General features: G+C 36.3%; 1 protein-coding gene across 1 annotated transcript; it reads left to right on the top strand.

The window, feature by feature from the left end:
• Positions 1 to 1,393: 1,393 nt before the first annotated feature.
• Positions 1,394 to 15,095, top strand: LOC110154658 (ectonucleoside triphosphate diphosphohydrolase 2-like). The gene is made up of 9 exons (XM_020918669.2): positions 1,394 to 1,623; positions 4,413 to 4,530; positions 7,494 to 7,644; positions 8,437 to 8,596; positions 10,319 to 10,546; positions 12,281 to 12,556; positions 13,267 to 13,380; positions 14,012 to 14,146; positions 14,732 to 15,095. The coding sequence occupies exons 1-9, from the start codon at positions 1,399 to 1,401 to the stop codon at positions 14,939 to 14,941; spliced, it is 1,617 nt and encodes a 538-aa protein (XP_020774328.2). The 5' UTR covers positions 1,394 to 1,398; the 3' UTR covers positions 14,942 to 15,095.
• Positions 15,096 to 16,349: the final 1,254 nt, after the last annotated feature.

Below are 16,349 nucleotides of genomic sequence, written 5' to 3'. Positions count from 1 at the left end.
TATAAAGAAGGATATATTTTGTTCACTGATTGTTATAAAATGCTGAAATAGGCTTGTAGGGGAAGAGAAAACACACACACACAATGTCAAATATTAATCTTTTACTGTTTGTACTGTCTTTAATATCACAATAAAAATAATACAATAAAAATAGGCCTAGATTATTATTGTTATTTTAGACAAAGATTTCCACTTGTTGAAAAAAGTGCATAGAAACCTGCATCTAAAGAATGAATTGACCAACTGACATTTATTTCCTCTCTTCTCATCAAAGCCTTCTGTGGTTATTACATGTGTTCCCCTCACTGAAGAGGAAACACAGTGATATTTGCATATAGGTCACCTTAGCCTTGGTTTTTGATTCTGCATGATTTCTTTGTAATATGATGATCACATTATATGATATCATCACACCCAAATAACGTTATAGCTGGTTTGATAGTTTTGGTGAAGACGCGTCTTTACACATTTGACTTAAATAGATGTTTGATTTTTTTAAAAAATAGGCTAGGTTTAAATCGCTTAGGCTTTATTTTCGTAATACTCAGTCTCTCGGCTACAATAATTGTGCATAAACGCCTTTATTGGCAAAACAAATGTACTTGTTATATCGCTGTCACTTATTAACTTTTTTGGCGCATTAACAAGTCCGTCAGATGCACAGTGTTCGGGAGTAACAGATTACATGTACCGGAGTTACGTAATCAGAGTACAAATTATGAGTAACTGTATTCAGTTACAGTTACTGTTTCAGGGAGTGGTAATTGGATTACAGTTACTTTGCTGAAATAAGTGGATTACACGACGGTATTTTCCTGTTTTTACATTTTGGGCTATATTAAATACCTCTTAAGGCAATATACAGAGTGATATGCAGGAACTGTGACAGCCAATCACAGTCTGCTACCTCTGCCTCTCAACCAATCACCTCTCATGGCATTCAAACACATTCAGTTTTTCCCCTTCCTCACAATAGGCAGTGAAAAGGTGTATTAACTTGCATCGATCAAAAGCCTAACAATTTATGTGAAAATATGTACCTTAATAGATTCCGTTACAAACTACATTTTGAGGTATGTAATCTGTAATCTGTAGGGGAATACATTTTAAAAGTAACCTTCCCAACACTGCAGATGCATGATTGATTGTTTGATTGATTGGTTGTTTGATGCTCAGACTTAGACAAACCTACTGATCCACAAGTGAAATGAATAACCTACGACTGCGTGAAGTGAATGCAGTCGTAGGTTCAGTCAACTTCTGAATTAAGTCTGCAAACATAGGAAGCAACCATATGAGGTCATTTGAAGCGATAAAACTACCACCAACCAATTACGCAGCTTTAAACTTGTGAACACGCGCGCATACGTAACTTCTAGGCTGTAGTGCACGTCCTTTATGTCCGGAGCATCTGAGTTAAAAGCATCTCACGAAACGAGTCATCATAACCACAGACACGCAGCAGCAGCAGCAGCAGCAGCGTGCGTAACCGCGCTTTTAGCCAAGATGACTCCCCGTTGCGCACAGGTCGTTCCCGCCTTGGCGCTCCTCTTGTTGGCGCTGATTGGTATTCTTCTCTTGGTCATACCGACGAGAGAGCTGCAGAAACCGCCAGAATTTGAGGTATGGTGAGAATTTTCGTTTAAACGGATAGATATATCGGTGTGAGGTGATTGGAAACAAAGGCGTAAAAATCGGTGAATAATAAATGCTGCAAAATAACCAAAGCAAGCAAAATAGTCTAGATTACAGTGTCAGGTAGGTTTAAGATACTAACAACTATTTGAATTGAAACAGTAAGCAGGACTCAAACAATGAAGTAAAAGGAATATCAAAAACACCCACATCAAAAAAGTGGCAATTTTGTGTTTTTAATTCAAAGCTTCATTTCAGGCTGCACTATACAATGACCCTAGCCTATTACTAAAACACTTGACCCAATATTTATTGCTGAAAGGTATATGGCAGCTCAAATGTCACAGCAGTACCCTATTTTAATTTAAAGGTGCACTGTGTAACTTTTCTGGTGGAGGGCCCTTCAAATACTTTCCTCCATGGACATGATATTGCTTTGTCTGGAATGTTAAATTCACAGCATAATTATTAAACTTTTCTATCTTCATGGAGCCCAAACTGGACCAAGTTACAGGTCAGATCTATGGAGAGGCAGTCTCACAGCGCTCACAGTCAGAGTGCCAGTTTTTCTAGGTATTTTTGAGCTGTAAGGTAAACCTATTTAATGTCACACGGTGGAACATTCCTGGCAGAGCAATGACATATCCATAGAAACAAGCAGGTGACAGACACTTCACCAGAAAAGCGAGTTACACAATGCACCTTTTAAATGCACTTACTTGTCTTGGAAAGTTCATTAACATGTGCATTTGTTCTGAGATTTTGTTTATTTGGACAAATAACCCACCACAGGCCAAGTGAAAACAGCACATTTTTCAGTTTTCAGTTTTATTACTGTCTATTACACCTTCTGGGGCAAAATATGTTTTTATCGTTTCCGTCTGTTCAGTTATGTTGCCCTACAGACATTTTTTATTTATTTATGCTCCTCCAACTGTCACATAGATCTGAACATAGCTAGACAAGTTGGTACAAAGTTTTAGACATGAGTAAAAGAACATAGGTGACAGAAGTGCATTATTTGCATTATGTAGCTGTCCAACAAGTAGAAGGAGTATATGTACTAAAAGTGGTTACATCTGACACATTCCTGGTTAAAATACTCAAAACATTACACAAAAACTTTGAAAGAAAGAGTTCATCATTCATGTTTGCTTCTCATTGTTAACTCTCTTAGATGATAAAGGCGTATTATATAGTTTGTGGACCGCTTTGAAGTGCAACAATATAAAAACACTGTACCATATTGTAATAGAAATGAATGGGAGAGATACTGTTAGGCTTTTGATCGATGCAAGTTAATACACCTTTTCACTGCCTATTGTGAGGAAGGGGAAAAACTGAATGTGTTTGAATGCCATGAGAGGTGATTGGTTGAGAGGCAGAGGTAGCAGACTGTGATTGGCTGTCACAATTCCTGTATATCACTCTGTATATTGCCTTAAGAGGTATTTAAAGTGCCTATGACAGTTTGAACTACTCATTTTACTAAAACGCACGTAAGATTAAAACAAATTTTAACTAAAAATTGTGTACATTTTTCACAATTTTTTCAGGTTTCAAATCTAACTTCTTGGTTGGAAATTGTGGCATCACATTAGGGCGTTCCATAGCTGTTATCTAGCAACCATATTGTACACTATGCCAAAATTCCTTAAATGTACACTGAAATTCATATTTGCCAAATAAAACATAATAAAATGCCTTTATTTTGTTGAAATTATGTTTAAAGTAACCGAAAAACATGTTTCTAGTGTGTAAATATAATTTTGGGATTGAACTCTTCCTATCATGATGTGTAACTCCCTAAAACAGTACTTCCTGCTTCCTGTAATTTGTAACATATTTTTCAACTTTTCTTCACAAATTTCTTCTTCTTTCTTAATCAGTCTAAAACTTTAATTAATAATTATAACACATATTATCCTACCAAATTATGTCAAAATTAGAGAATGACCAAAACCAGTCATATGCACTTTAAGCCATCTGCTGGGTGTGAAAGTCCACACACTTTGATTGGTCTAATTCAGCTGTCACTCACTCACATCATGATAGAAACTGACCAATGGGAGGAGTAGGCAAGGCAAGGCAAGTTTAGTGTTTTACAGAATAAGAAATACATTAAAATCACAACACAAACAAATTAAAACATAAATAATCATCATAAAATTAAAGAGAGAGAGAAAAGGTAGGGAAGCTTAGAAACATACTTAGAGAAGCACTGAGTTGCCCTATCACCAAAATATCAAAATGTCACTAGGGTCAGATCACAGTTTCATTTTCATCTTCATATTGCTCTATACTTTGTCATGAGAATGCACCCTATCCCCATTTTTACATGCAGTTGTGTTTTAAAGTTGCAATATGTATGTGGAGAGTATGCCACCTGCTTGATTTGCCTGGAATGTTCCACACTATGGCATTAAAGTTACCATAATCATAATTGCATCTATTCAATCAGAGTTGTTAAAGCTAAATAAAATCCTTTCCACAGATTAGACCTGTAACTTAACCTTGAGTTGCCACCTGCTCCTTGTCTGCATGTACTTAGATACATTTAATGCCACATAATGGGATATTCCAGGCTAAGCAGTAAGATCTCCATGGAGACAAGCAGGTGTGGTGGACCCTCAACTTTATATAAAAGTTACACAGTGCGTTTTAGAACACAGTGCTTTCCTTGTATGGTATTGAGGTGCATTCAAGTGTACTGTATTGAACAAAAGAATGAACAGTTTTTGTAATATATGTGTATACCATGTCTCCCTCTTTCCCAGTATGGAATTGTCCTGGATGCTGGCTCCTCCCACACGTCCATGTACATCTACAAATGGCCCGCCGATAAACAGAATGGAACAGGCATTGTCACCCAGCATGACGAGTGCAATGTCAAAGGTAAAACGTCTGACAGCTATTATAGACTGTTTGTTCCTGTGGTTTTAGTGCTAAGAAAATTCAGTTTCCACACCTTGGATTTTTTGTAACACGTCTTAGGCTGGCATAGCGAGCCGTTGCATTGTTGGCTGTTAATGAGTCCTATGTGAAGTCTTGACTTGACCTGTACTCTCTTGACCTCTCTGTGCATTTATCTGGAAAAGAATAAATAGATGATGACACATTATATTTCTGAGCTATGCGTATTTTCAACTTAAAGGACCTGCACTTGGTCTGTTCATTTACAGTTTTTAAAAATGCATAGGATGCTCTAGCTCTGATTAGTGACTGGCTAGAAGTAAGGAGGATTTAGATCAGAGAGAGTCATTTTAGATTTAAACCAACTGGATTTCACCACTGAAATTGGCAACCCAAGGACTCATATGAGGTTCATTCTGTTTTTTGATTATTATATCATAACATGGCAATTACATTCAATATTTGTGTAATTAATACTAAGAGATCACATTTATGGAATTTAAAATCAAAGTACTTACATTTTGAAATCGTAGAAAATACTTTAAACTTTAAAACGTGCATGTACTAGTGCAAAATGCAGTCAAAATACTCCTGTGGCACTCATTACATTATAACAATTAAACGGCCTTAACTTCTTGGGTTCTTTTTAAAGACACAATAACTGAAGAGTATGAAAAGAATCCAAGAAGTTAATGTACATACGAAGACAACATGATCATTTTTGGATTAATAAAAGGCCTTTATTTATACATATGCATCTTATATACATATATATATTCCATTTGTGGATATCAGCATATCAGTGTGCCGATGGTAGAACAGTTGAAAATGAGAACAGAACTTGAAAATGGGAGGGCTGACCTTTTTAAGCTGACTTTGTCCCTGAGCAAGACTCTTTGCCCATATTCACAGATCCTGCCTTAGTAGTTGTGAAAAAATGTGACAGGAATCCAAAATATGACAAATTTTAAACTTCAAAATGTAACAAATTTTGCATGAACACATAATATGGTTTGCTCAAAATTAACTATTTTCTTTACCGTTTAACCCCACTTTCAAAGTCAAGAACATTGTGCCTTTCACTTCCTCTGTGTGACTGTGCCAGGACAAGGTCAAGTGCAGAATTTGTGTTGAATTTTGCAAGACCTCAGAGTTTAGTTCCTTGCTTCTTCTTCCGTGCCATCTTAGTCAGGAGCACTAATTCCTCTTCTTGTTTCAGTTTGTTGTTTGGATTTCCTTAGATTTTTTTTTTTTTTTTTTAAATAACCTTGAATGAGTCATAGAGCAGTTTAAGGTTATCTGTAGGTCAGACTATTTGAAAAGGTAAACTAATTGATATAAAGGTGCATTTTGTAACTTTTCTGGTGGCGGGTCCATCACATGCTTTTCTCCATGGAAATGTTATTACGTTGTCTGGAATGTTTGACAATATGGTATTAAACCTTTCTATTTTTATGGAGTTATAGGCTAGACCTGTGGGGAGGCAATCCTGCTCAGTCAGAATACCTGTTTTTCTAGGTATTTCTGAGCTATAAACCCACCTGTAATTGAATAAATGTAAGGTAGAGCTGTTTAATGCCATACTGCGGAACATCCCAGGCAGAGCAATGACATATCCATAGAAACAAGCAGGTGACAGACCCTCAACCAGAAAAGTTACACCATGCACCTTTGAAGTAATACTTAACACTGAAACTCGGCCCACAGCCACATTTCGGCATCTGATAAATTTTAGTTTAGTTTTTTTTTTTAGATAATTTTTAGTTTGCACAAAAGATGTCAAAAATTACAAGGAACAATAGATAATGCTATTAAACCACATACACAGTTTCTTTAAAATAATAATAATAATAATAATTTAAAAAAAGCTGCACCAAGTAACTTTTCTGGTAAGAGTCCAGCACCTGGTTGTGTCCATGGAGATATGCTAGAGAGATTGCTTTTGCTGGAATGTACCACAGTATGACATTAAACTTGCTTATTATTTAATTATAGGTTTTTTTTGTTTTGTTTTTGTTTTGTTTTTTACAGTAAAATGATACCATGGAAAATATGCATTCTACTGTAAGCAGGCCCACTTCTCCACAGATCGGACCTGTAGATTGGCTTGTTGCTTGTCTCCATGGAGTAGTTCAATATAATAGTTCAATTTAATAGGACACGCCACCCGGAAAGTTACACTGTGCACCTTTTAAGTCATAAACATTAGTTGATAATGAATGATGTAACCATGCTATATTGTTGTTTCTGCATCACTGGCTTACTCAGAGTTGTACTTTCTTTTATTTATGCATGTTTGAGTAAGCCTGCATAGACCTGCATTCAAGACTACATTTTCACCTACCCCCTATGCAAAATAATGAACGATGTATGTTATAGATTATCAACAGTTATTAGGGAAAAAAGCATTTTTAAATTATTTCTTTCTGGGAAATGTTTTACCACTGCTACAAATATTGCTATTACTTCTACTGTTACTATTAATATTTGCATTGCTTCTGTTCACAACTACACACTATGCAAGCATGATCTGTCATTTTCTTAAAGGTGCACTGTGTAATATTTCTACCTGTTTGTCTCCATGGAAATATTATTGCTTTGTTTAGAATTTTCCACAGTATTATTAAACCAAAAATATCACAAGGGAGACAAGCTGGTTACAGCAATATGCTACATTACAATTCTTAGATGTAGACTTTAGATCTGTGGATAGTTTCCTCTATTCATAGAAGGAATGATTGTATTTTTTAGTAATAGAAACTTTCCTAATGAAGAAATGCTAGATGAATATGTTAAAAGTCATACAAGTCAGATAGCAGACCCTCTACCAGAAAAGTTACACAATGCACCTTTAACTAACAGCCTAAATAAAGTCTCATAGTGCTTATCTTAACATAAACTGCTGAGTTAAACTTAATTTCCCCCTGTTTGTGTGTGCTGTGTAGGTAAAGGGATCTCAGGTTATGCAGGTGTTCCTGGTGGAGCAGCTAAAAGTCTGGAGGAGTGTCTCCAACAGGCTGTGCGGAACATCCCCAAGAACAGACACAGTAAAACCCCTCTGTACCTGGGGGCCACGGCGGGCATGAGGCTGCTGGAGTGAGTACTTAATCATTCTAAACATGTGCTAACAAAAGAAGAGGTTCACTGATGCTGTGCATAAGAAAGGTAGTAGTAAACTTGTGAACATTATTGGTCCCCTAAAGGAATAACTTGCACTCTGTAGTTCAGTAAATACAAAAAAGTTAAAGAAGACATATTACTGGTATGCTTTTTCTGGTCCTTAGTAATAAACTATATTTAGGCTCTTACAGTTCTTACGGAAGTACTTTAAAGTTCATACACCTTCACTAGAATCATTTGGATAATTTTAGCCCTGCAGTTGACAATCTCTACTGAATTAAAGGTAAAAGGTAGCTGTTAACTAAAGCTACATGACATCACAAGGTGGAACAGAGCATTTTGAGCTTTGGAGATGTACACACACTAAACAAAATATACAAAACTCTTCCTCATCCTCTGGGGTCCTCTACCAGAGCCCAAAGAGCTTGAAGGTTCTGCACAGTTCCTAGTTACAAGGTTATCTACTGTATAAATTATGTCCTTGATGTTACATGTCAGATCAGTGGTGAGGTGACCACACTTTATGCACATAACCCTGTGAATAAATGAAAGAGAAATTAGTCAAATGCCATTCTGTAGAGCATTTCAGGCAAAGCAATAGCATTTGCACAAAGACAAGCCAGTGGCATAACCTTGTCATAAAAACTGCAGGGTCCTCCAAAACCCTATCATAATTTTGTGCACCTAAACTAATGCGGTCCAGGGACTTTTGTTTACACATCAGCCCAAAATGTCTTGTGGTTAATGTCTATATTTTATTATCTACAGGGAAAAAAATGCCTCCGAGTCCCACCGTGTTTTAAAAGAGGTGGGCACCAAATTGAAGTCGTACCCATTCAACTTTAAAGGATCCACTATTCTGAGCGGGCAGGACGAGGGGGCTTTTGGCTGGGTCACTGTCAACTACCTACTAGAGAACTTTGCAAAGGTACAATCAGTCTACTGACCAAATGTCTAGAACAGGTTTTCTGAAATTCCTAATATCCAGGCCTTATATTGCACTTAGTCTTCAGTGTCTGGAAGTAACTAAATTGTAGCCTGCTGAAAATGTATTCAGAATTTTAATTTTCAGTAGGTTTGAAACAGTCTAAATTAAAAAGGTGTTTAAAAGAAATGTTAAATATGATATGCTAAAAAAAAGTATGAGATTGTAGAGTAACTGTCCTTTTGTGTTCATTAATAAGTATTTAATATTGTGCATGTCACTTAAATAAGTTTTTTTGTGTGATGTGGGAAGGGAGCAGATATTACAAGTCTATACTTCTTTCTGCTCCTTATCATTCACATTCAAACATAATTATTTTATATTCATCTTACATGAATGTAACAAATAAAAAAAGAGATTTTTGAAATGTATTATATAGTAACTCTTTCATTTGCCTTGTCTTACCATACAGGCTCTGCAAAGGTAGATACATGATGCCATGCTCTTATATTGTCTATGGAAACTGCTTACTCATAACATTTTGACCACTTTCACAATAAGTAAACCTCACTGAAATCCTTCCTCTTTTAGTATTACAACAGCAACAGAAAAAAATATACTGACATATATAAGGGCCGAGTGTTGTTAATTATAACGTCACATCTTTTTTTGTAGTCGTAGTTGTAGAGGCGTACTGAATACAAAACAAAAATGGAGACACAAACAACTTGCACTATGAGTAATGGAATTTTGTGTTAGTTATTTGATAATAACTGAGTCATCTTTAAAGGTGCATTGTGCAACCTTTCTGGTGGAGGGTCCATCAAGATGTTATTGCTTTGTCTGGAATGTCTCCCAGTATGGTTTTAAACCTTTCTATCTTCATGGAGATCAAACCAAGAGACAAAGAGACAGACCAAGTTACAGGTCTAGCTTTCTAGGTATTTTTGAGCTATAAAACCACCTGCAATTTAAAAAAATGTAAGGTAGACCTGTTTAATGTCATACTGTGGAACATTCCAGGCAGAGCAATGATAGTTCTGTAGAAACGAGCTACACTGTGTGGTGGTACAATACATGGGACTGACTGATGGACATGATGTTGTCATTCTGCATCAGTATCTCCTCCCTCCTTGCCTGGCTAATCCAGAATAATATCCCTGTGAATGTTTACTACAGAGGGATATTAGTCTAATCACACCTCCCTCTGCTGCGCCTCTAGCCAGGCTCAAACACACCCATGCAGTCAGATTGGTTTATTTCAGTGTGAGAAATAAAGGAGCTCGTTGATCGTCTTTCATTTTAGAACATAATTTTATTTTACAGTTTGCTTTGCTCACTGATTCTGCAAAGATATTCACTGTTTTTTAGTCCGCTTTGATATTTATTATTTATGTATTTTTTCTTAATTTTTTTTCCCTAACTAGCCATTTTTGTTTTGATAAGAACTGACCGTGCATGTCTTTTGACTACTTCACCTTGTCAGTCATTTCAATCTCACATCTTTGTAAAGTATTGGAAAAGTGTGTCTTCCGGATCCCGGGCAAATTCCAACCACTACCATATCTGTACTTTTACTTAAGTAATAAAATTGAGTGCTTCATCCATCACCGCCAAAGACCCAACAATGTCATGCTATTTGCTAAACCATATACCAATACCAGTGATACTATTGTTGTCTTCTGCCAAGTCAATCTTCATTAAATCTAATCTTCTGCTTTTCAGTATGGTTTTGTGGGGCATTGGTTGAATCCTGGTAAAGACACGATCGGTGCTTTGGATTTGGGTGGAGCCTCGACTCAGATAACATTTCAAACAGAGATACAGTTAGAGAACCCTGACAACTCCAAGAAACTAAAGCTCTACGGACAAGAGTACCAGCTGTACACTCACAGCTTCCTCTGCTACGGACAAGACCAGTTCCTGCGCAGACTGCTGGCTCTCCTCATCACCGTACGTCACAGTAATCTTTTTTGAAAATTATTTTCTCATCTTCCATCATTCAGAATCAGTTTTATTGCCATTGTTAGTTAAAAAACTTTACTAACTACTTCTTTGATACACACTATACAATAAATAGCAGAACAAAAAAGGTGAATAAAGACAGCTTCTTAGATAAAATCAGATCTTCACAAACAACTTCTACTATAAACTACAACTTGTTCCAGAATAATAATATAAACTACGATAAAGTAGAAATAAGGGAAAGCATTAAAATAAGGTAAAAATATACTTTGATTCACATATATAAAATTAACAGTATGGGCAGAAAGATATCAGAGCAAGTAGGTTAATTACAGTTATTTAAAGTGACAGTAACTAATGTTTTAAAGTGACAGCTGTTACAGAGTGCAACAGCAAAGAGCATGAAACTGTTCTTGTGTCCTGACTTTTTGTTGCAACTGTGAAAACATTATCACACCTTACCTAATGTCTGCTTTTTCATGTAAATGACACTTAGTATTCCCTTTGTCTTTCACCTATTTTCTGAAGTGGTGATATTAGACGTGTGATTTGATGTAAAAAAAAAAAAAATATATATATATATATATATATATATATATATATACACACACACACACACACACACACATATATATATATATATATATATATATATATATATATATATATATATATATATATATATATATATATATATATATATATATATATATTCTGTTCACTTTGTTTCTTTTTCAAGGTGCACCATGTAACTTTTCTGCTGAAGGGTCCATCATCAGCTTGTTTTCATAGAAATGTTATTGCTTTTGTTTTAGGTTTTTTTCAATTACATGTGGTTTTATTGCTTAGAACAGCTCAAGAAACTTGCCTTCTTACTGTTAGTAGCGCCCGCCTCTCCTCTCCGCCTCTCCACCGCCTAACTTAAATGCCATACTGTAGAGCACGGGTGTCAAACATACGGCCCTGGGGCCAGATCCGGCCCTCCAAGACCTTCAATCTGGCCCTCGGCTGATTTTCTACTAAAATATTGTAATTATATTTTCTATTAAAATATTGGTAATTTTCTGTGGTGCTTATCATAGCAGCATCTCCAGTGTCTCTGTACGTGGCCCCTCCCACCAGAGCAGCACAAATGAAGACTTGTCTCTTTCCAAATGCTCTTAAAGGACGATCGTTTTGACTGTTGACACCCTCACCCTCATCAGCAAAATGGCCAAAATGAGAAAAGTGGATGACGAGTGCAGGATTTTACAAGAAAAATTTACTTATTCCTATTTGAAAAACAAGTTCATGTTAAAACATCGTGTTGAAATTGCATTTTTCTTAAAGTTTCAGGTTGTTCATAATATTATAATATTTTGTAAAAGAAAGAGTTCATCAATTAAAAAAGACTTCTGTAATAGATTTGCATTTCTCTGCACAAATATTTGAACTTATTGTTATTTTTGGGGTTTATATGTCATGAGTTTTCTGATCCGGCCCCTTTGGGATCAAAGTAGGTTGGATACGGCCCCCAGACCAAAATGAGTTTGACACCCTTGCTGTAGAGCATGCCAGCCAAAGCAACAACATCTCCATGGAGACAAGCAGGCTGTAGACCTTCTACCAGAAAACTTAAATAGTACACCTTTAAATATATCCCGGAGCATTTGTGAGAAGAGTGAAACAATAATTCAAGATTTAGTTTTGATTGTGATTAATTTTGCAGTCTTTTTTTTCCAGACTCAAGGTGTAAGTAATGGCACAGTGTTCAACCCCTGCTATCCCAAAGACTACAGCACATCTGTAAACCTGGAGGCAGATGTCTTCAGCTCTCCTTGCACCAAGAAATACAAACTCCAAACCGTAGATCTGAAAAGCGATGTTACACTGCAAGGCACAGGCAACCATCAGCAGTGTCTATCCTCTGTCCAGAAGCTGTTTTCTTTTGACAAATGCAACTTCTCCAGGTGCAGCTTTGATGGAGTCTACCAGCCTGCCACATCTGGGAAATTCATGGTAAGCAATCTGTACCCTGCATTGATGGGACGTAACAAAGTAAAAGTAGTAAAGTTCTGTTAAGTAAAAAATTTAGGTATCTGTACTTACGAGTGGATACTTTTTAGTTTTACTTCATTACATTTGAGAGCAGGTGTCTGTACTTTCTACTCCACTACATTTTTGAATGAGATTGAAAAATTAAAGTATTTTTTAATATAGCTGAGACTTTCTGAAAAGGCTGGGCTTATTAGCATGTTCATAGTTTGAGCAATCAAACAAATACAAATAAAAAATGAAAAAATATTGATTCAGTTGTTTCTGTTAAACAAAATTCAGCACAAATGTCAAAATCACTACATTTGACGTTTTATTAGACCTCAAAATCTGCACAAAATACGGGTACTTTTACCTAAGATTTTTTTCATGTGAATCTTTCACATTTACTTATTAGTATTTTTTTTTATCCGGTATTAGTACTTCCACTACTGGTAACTTGTTATGTTGTATAGTGGTAAATTCTCACAGTATGATAGAGGTCTCCATAGTTCAAATAGCAGTATTGTTGCTGTCAATTGTGGACAGAACCCAGACGAATCTAGAAACCGGACTAAATCAGGACTTATCCAGACTAATGTAGACACAATACTAAATGTTGACCCTTTTACCCTTAATAAACCAAGTCCGACTGACTAAAATGTTCATATGTAATGGTCTTATGTCCTCTACAGGCTTTCTCCGCCTTTTACTTTTTCAATAGCTACGTCACCGCACTCACCAACATCTCAGACCCACGGCGTATGAAGGAGGCAAGCCAGCTTGTCTGTAACATGAACATCAAGCAGGTAAAAGAAATTAGTTTATAAGCCATAGATCAAATTTTTGAGTAAATGGGTCCATTTGGTGAGACTTCCATGTTCTCTTTCCAATACCAAGAGGATATGCTGGTAAAGTAGAACAATAGATGCACTGTTCTTATCTAAATTCTTCATAAATCAATGTGGAAGTGAAAGATTAAAAGCCTGTGTTTTGTGTTTCTTGAGAAAGACACTTACTGTAGACAACGTTTCTCTGAAATTAACACAATGAAACTTTAGGAAGAAGTACTACACCAAAACTAACTGTGTAATGTGTAAAAAGAGGATGTAAAAATGGATAGAAAGTGAATGTATTGTATTTTGTCTTGTAGTAGTCATTCAAATCTTATCTTAAAGTACGTACAGTCAGAGGTATTTATGTATGTGTATGCATAAACGTTACTGTTTTGCCAAAAATGTTCACCAGTATGGCATTATTTTTTTATCTATCTGGCATTTATTCAGTTACAGGGTTTTTATTGCTCAAAAATACATTGATAAACATGCATTCTTTCTGTGTGTAAGGTCATCTTTGCACAGATCTGACCTGTAACTTGGGTAACTTGGCCTGGAGACTACATTTATTGAATTCTGTACACATGATTTTGTATTCTCACAGATGATGGCGATCACTAAGCAGCCCGAAAAATATATGAAGAATGTCTGTGCTGTGTCCAATTACATGCAAGTTCTTCTAACAGAGGGCTACGGTTTCAACAACTCTACGCTTCCCATGATTGCCTTTGAGAAGAAGGTAAGAGAGGTACACACAGTAAAATGCACACTGCTAAGATTATTGACAAAACTTAGTTGTAAATTCAATCATATAAAAATAAAACACATTTTATTTTTTTATCATTTTTGTTAAAGAGGGGGTTTTATGCATAACTGATTTTTTGGAGCTATACGATTTTAAGATTCATCAAACACTCATGAAAAACATGTCTGCAGTGGTTTTATATGTAATCCATGCATGTTTGAGCAATCAATTTAACAAACCTGATGCAATATGTAGTAGTTTTATTTTGAGATGGCATTTTGAAAGTACTAGTGCACACAGCAAGGAGAGGGGGACTCAGAACATCACAATATAATATAATATAATAACAATTCTCAAGTTGCAAAAATGGCAAGGGACTGGTGTCAAATAAGGCATAATTATTTAAATGTATATGTACAAGTAAATAGAAATAAAGTAATACAAATATACCTCATAGAAGTCTAACACCCTATCGTTAAATGATGCTGTGTGAATACGTCCCTCAGCAGTATACCAGTCTCATGAAATTATTAATTAATGGAAAGGTACAGATTTGAGGAAACCTGTTTTATTTTGCAGGCCGGAGGGGCATCTGTGGGCTGGTCTCTGGGCTATATGCTCAGCCTTACCAGTCAGTTGCCACAGGAGAGACTCAGTGTGTTGAAGGCCATACCCCCTGGACCCTGGTCAGGACTCGTGATCCTCTTCGCTGCTCTGCTCCTTATGACTCTGGTTCAGTTAGGTTGGCTGTTCTGTAGAAAAAACAGTCCTAAGATGGGCGTGGTGTAAAAAATTATACCTTTGTGCAACTGGACACCTCTTTAAATGGGACATTTGTATACAAAAAAATTGTGGAACTTTTATGCTAGAAGCTGGCCTGTTATCATCACAATTGTCAAATGAACCTCTTTGCAATATTGAATAATTAACTTCAGAAATGAGAATATAAAATTATTGATTGTGTTGGTGTACTTTTTACCTCTTAATAAATCTTTTTTTTTTTAATGATTTTCTCTTAATGAAACTACCATTTTTCTTTTGTTGGCAGCCAGCTCCTTCATTTTGTCAGTAATTACAGTACCATGTAGTTCTGTAAAGTATGGTTAAATGTGTAAACTATTGATTGTGTTGTGTTCGCTTTTATAGACTTGATTTTGATAGGAGGGAAAACCTAAGTCTTGATCCAAATTAATTATTGTGAAGCAGTGCCCCCTAGTGGTTACACTCTAAATTGAATACAATTGAGTACAGTATACAGTACAGTATATGCAGTACTGAAGTATGATATCATACTCCTAGATGGGGGACGAGAGACAGTTTTCCCTAATAATTACATGGTATTTTCATAAGAAATATTTACTACGCAAATTCACTAATGTTAAACCTGGTCATTTACATAGTGAATTAACCACAGAATGTTATAATATTGTTAAATGTTAAACGTTAGGTTTAACATTTAACAATATTATAACACTGCCGTACCCAGCTTACTGAAAGAATTGATGTATTTCAAGGTACTGCTTTAGAGGGCAGCAAAACCCTACCTTCATCACATAAGCGGAACTATCCAGCTTGTAATTGTTTTTCGGGGACTGTTTACAAAGTTGTAACGCGGGATGTTCATGGTTTCCATTGACAGGAAAGATACAAAACTGACTATTCACAACCAATTTAACTTGCAATTCACCACGGAATAAGGCTGCGTTCAGACTGCAGACTGAAGTGACCCAAATCCGATTTTTTGGCTTCTATGTGACCTGTATCTGATCTTTTAATGACAGTCTGAACAGCACAGATCCCATTTTTTCAAATTCGACCCAGGCCACTTGGGCTACATTCAGACTGCAGGACTTAACGCTCAAATCCGATTTTTTTGTGAAATCCGATGTTTTTGTGAAGACGTTCACATTTCCAATTAAATGTGACTTGTATGCGATCCCCTGTGTGAACGTTAAACAGCCCCAAAGTGTCCCGCATGCGCACTGGAGGACACGATGACGTCATCCACCGCGAGCGTGCTCTGTGTTTACGGAAGTTGTCCAAACATGGACGCGAGCATTGAGCACCTGGCGATTTTAAAGTTCTTCTCGTACTGGAGCCAGAACATGAACAACTTACTTGTTTTAAGGAGGAGATTGAGAAGGAGAAGGACGAGGTTTTTGGCCGTGGCGTTTTGTTGGACAGCAGCAGCGACGTC

Source organism: Boleophthalmus pectinirostris, unplaced genomic scaffold, assembly GCF_026225935.1.
Source record: "Boleophthalmus pectinirostris isolate CB_2022bp ecotype Guang Dong unplaced genomic scaffold, ASM2622593v1 HiC_scaffold_4, whole genome shotgun sequence".
In the NCBI taxonomy this organism is placed as follows: Eukaryota; Metazoa; Chordata; class Actinopteri; order Gobiiformes; family Gobiidae; genus Boleophthalmus; species Boleophthalmus pectinirostris.
The sequence above is the reverse complement of the archived record's forward strand: the minus strand, read 5'-3'. Positions and strand labels throughout refer to the sequence as shown.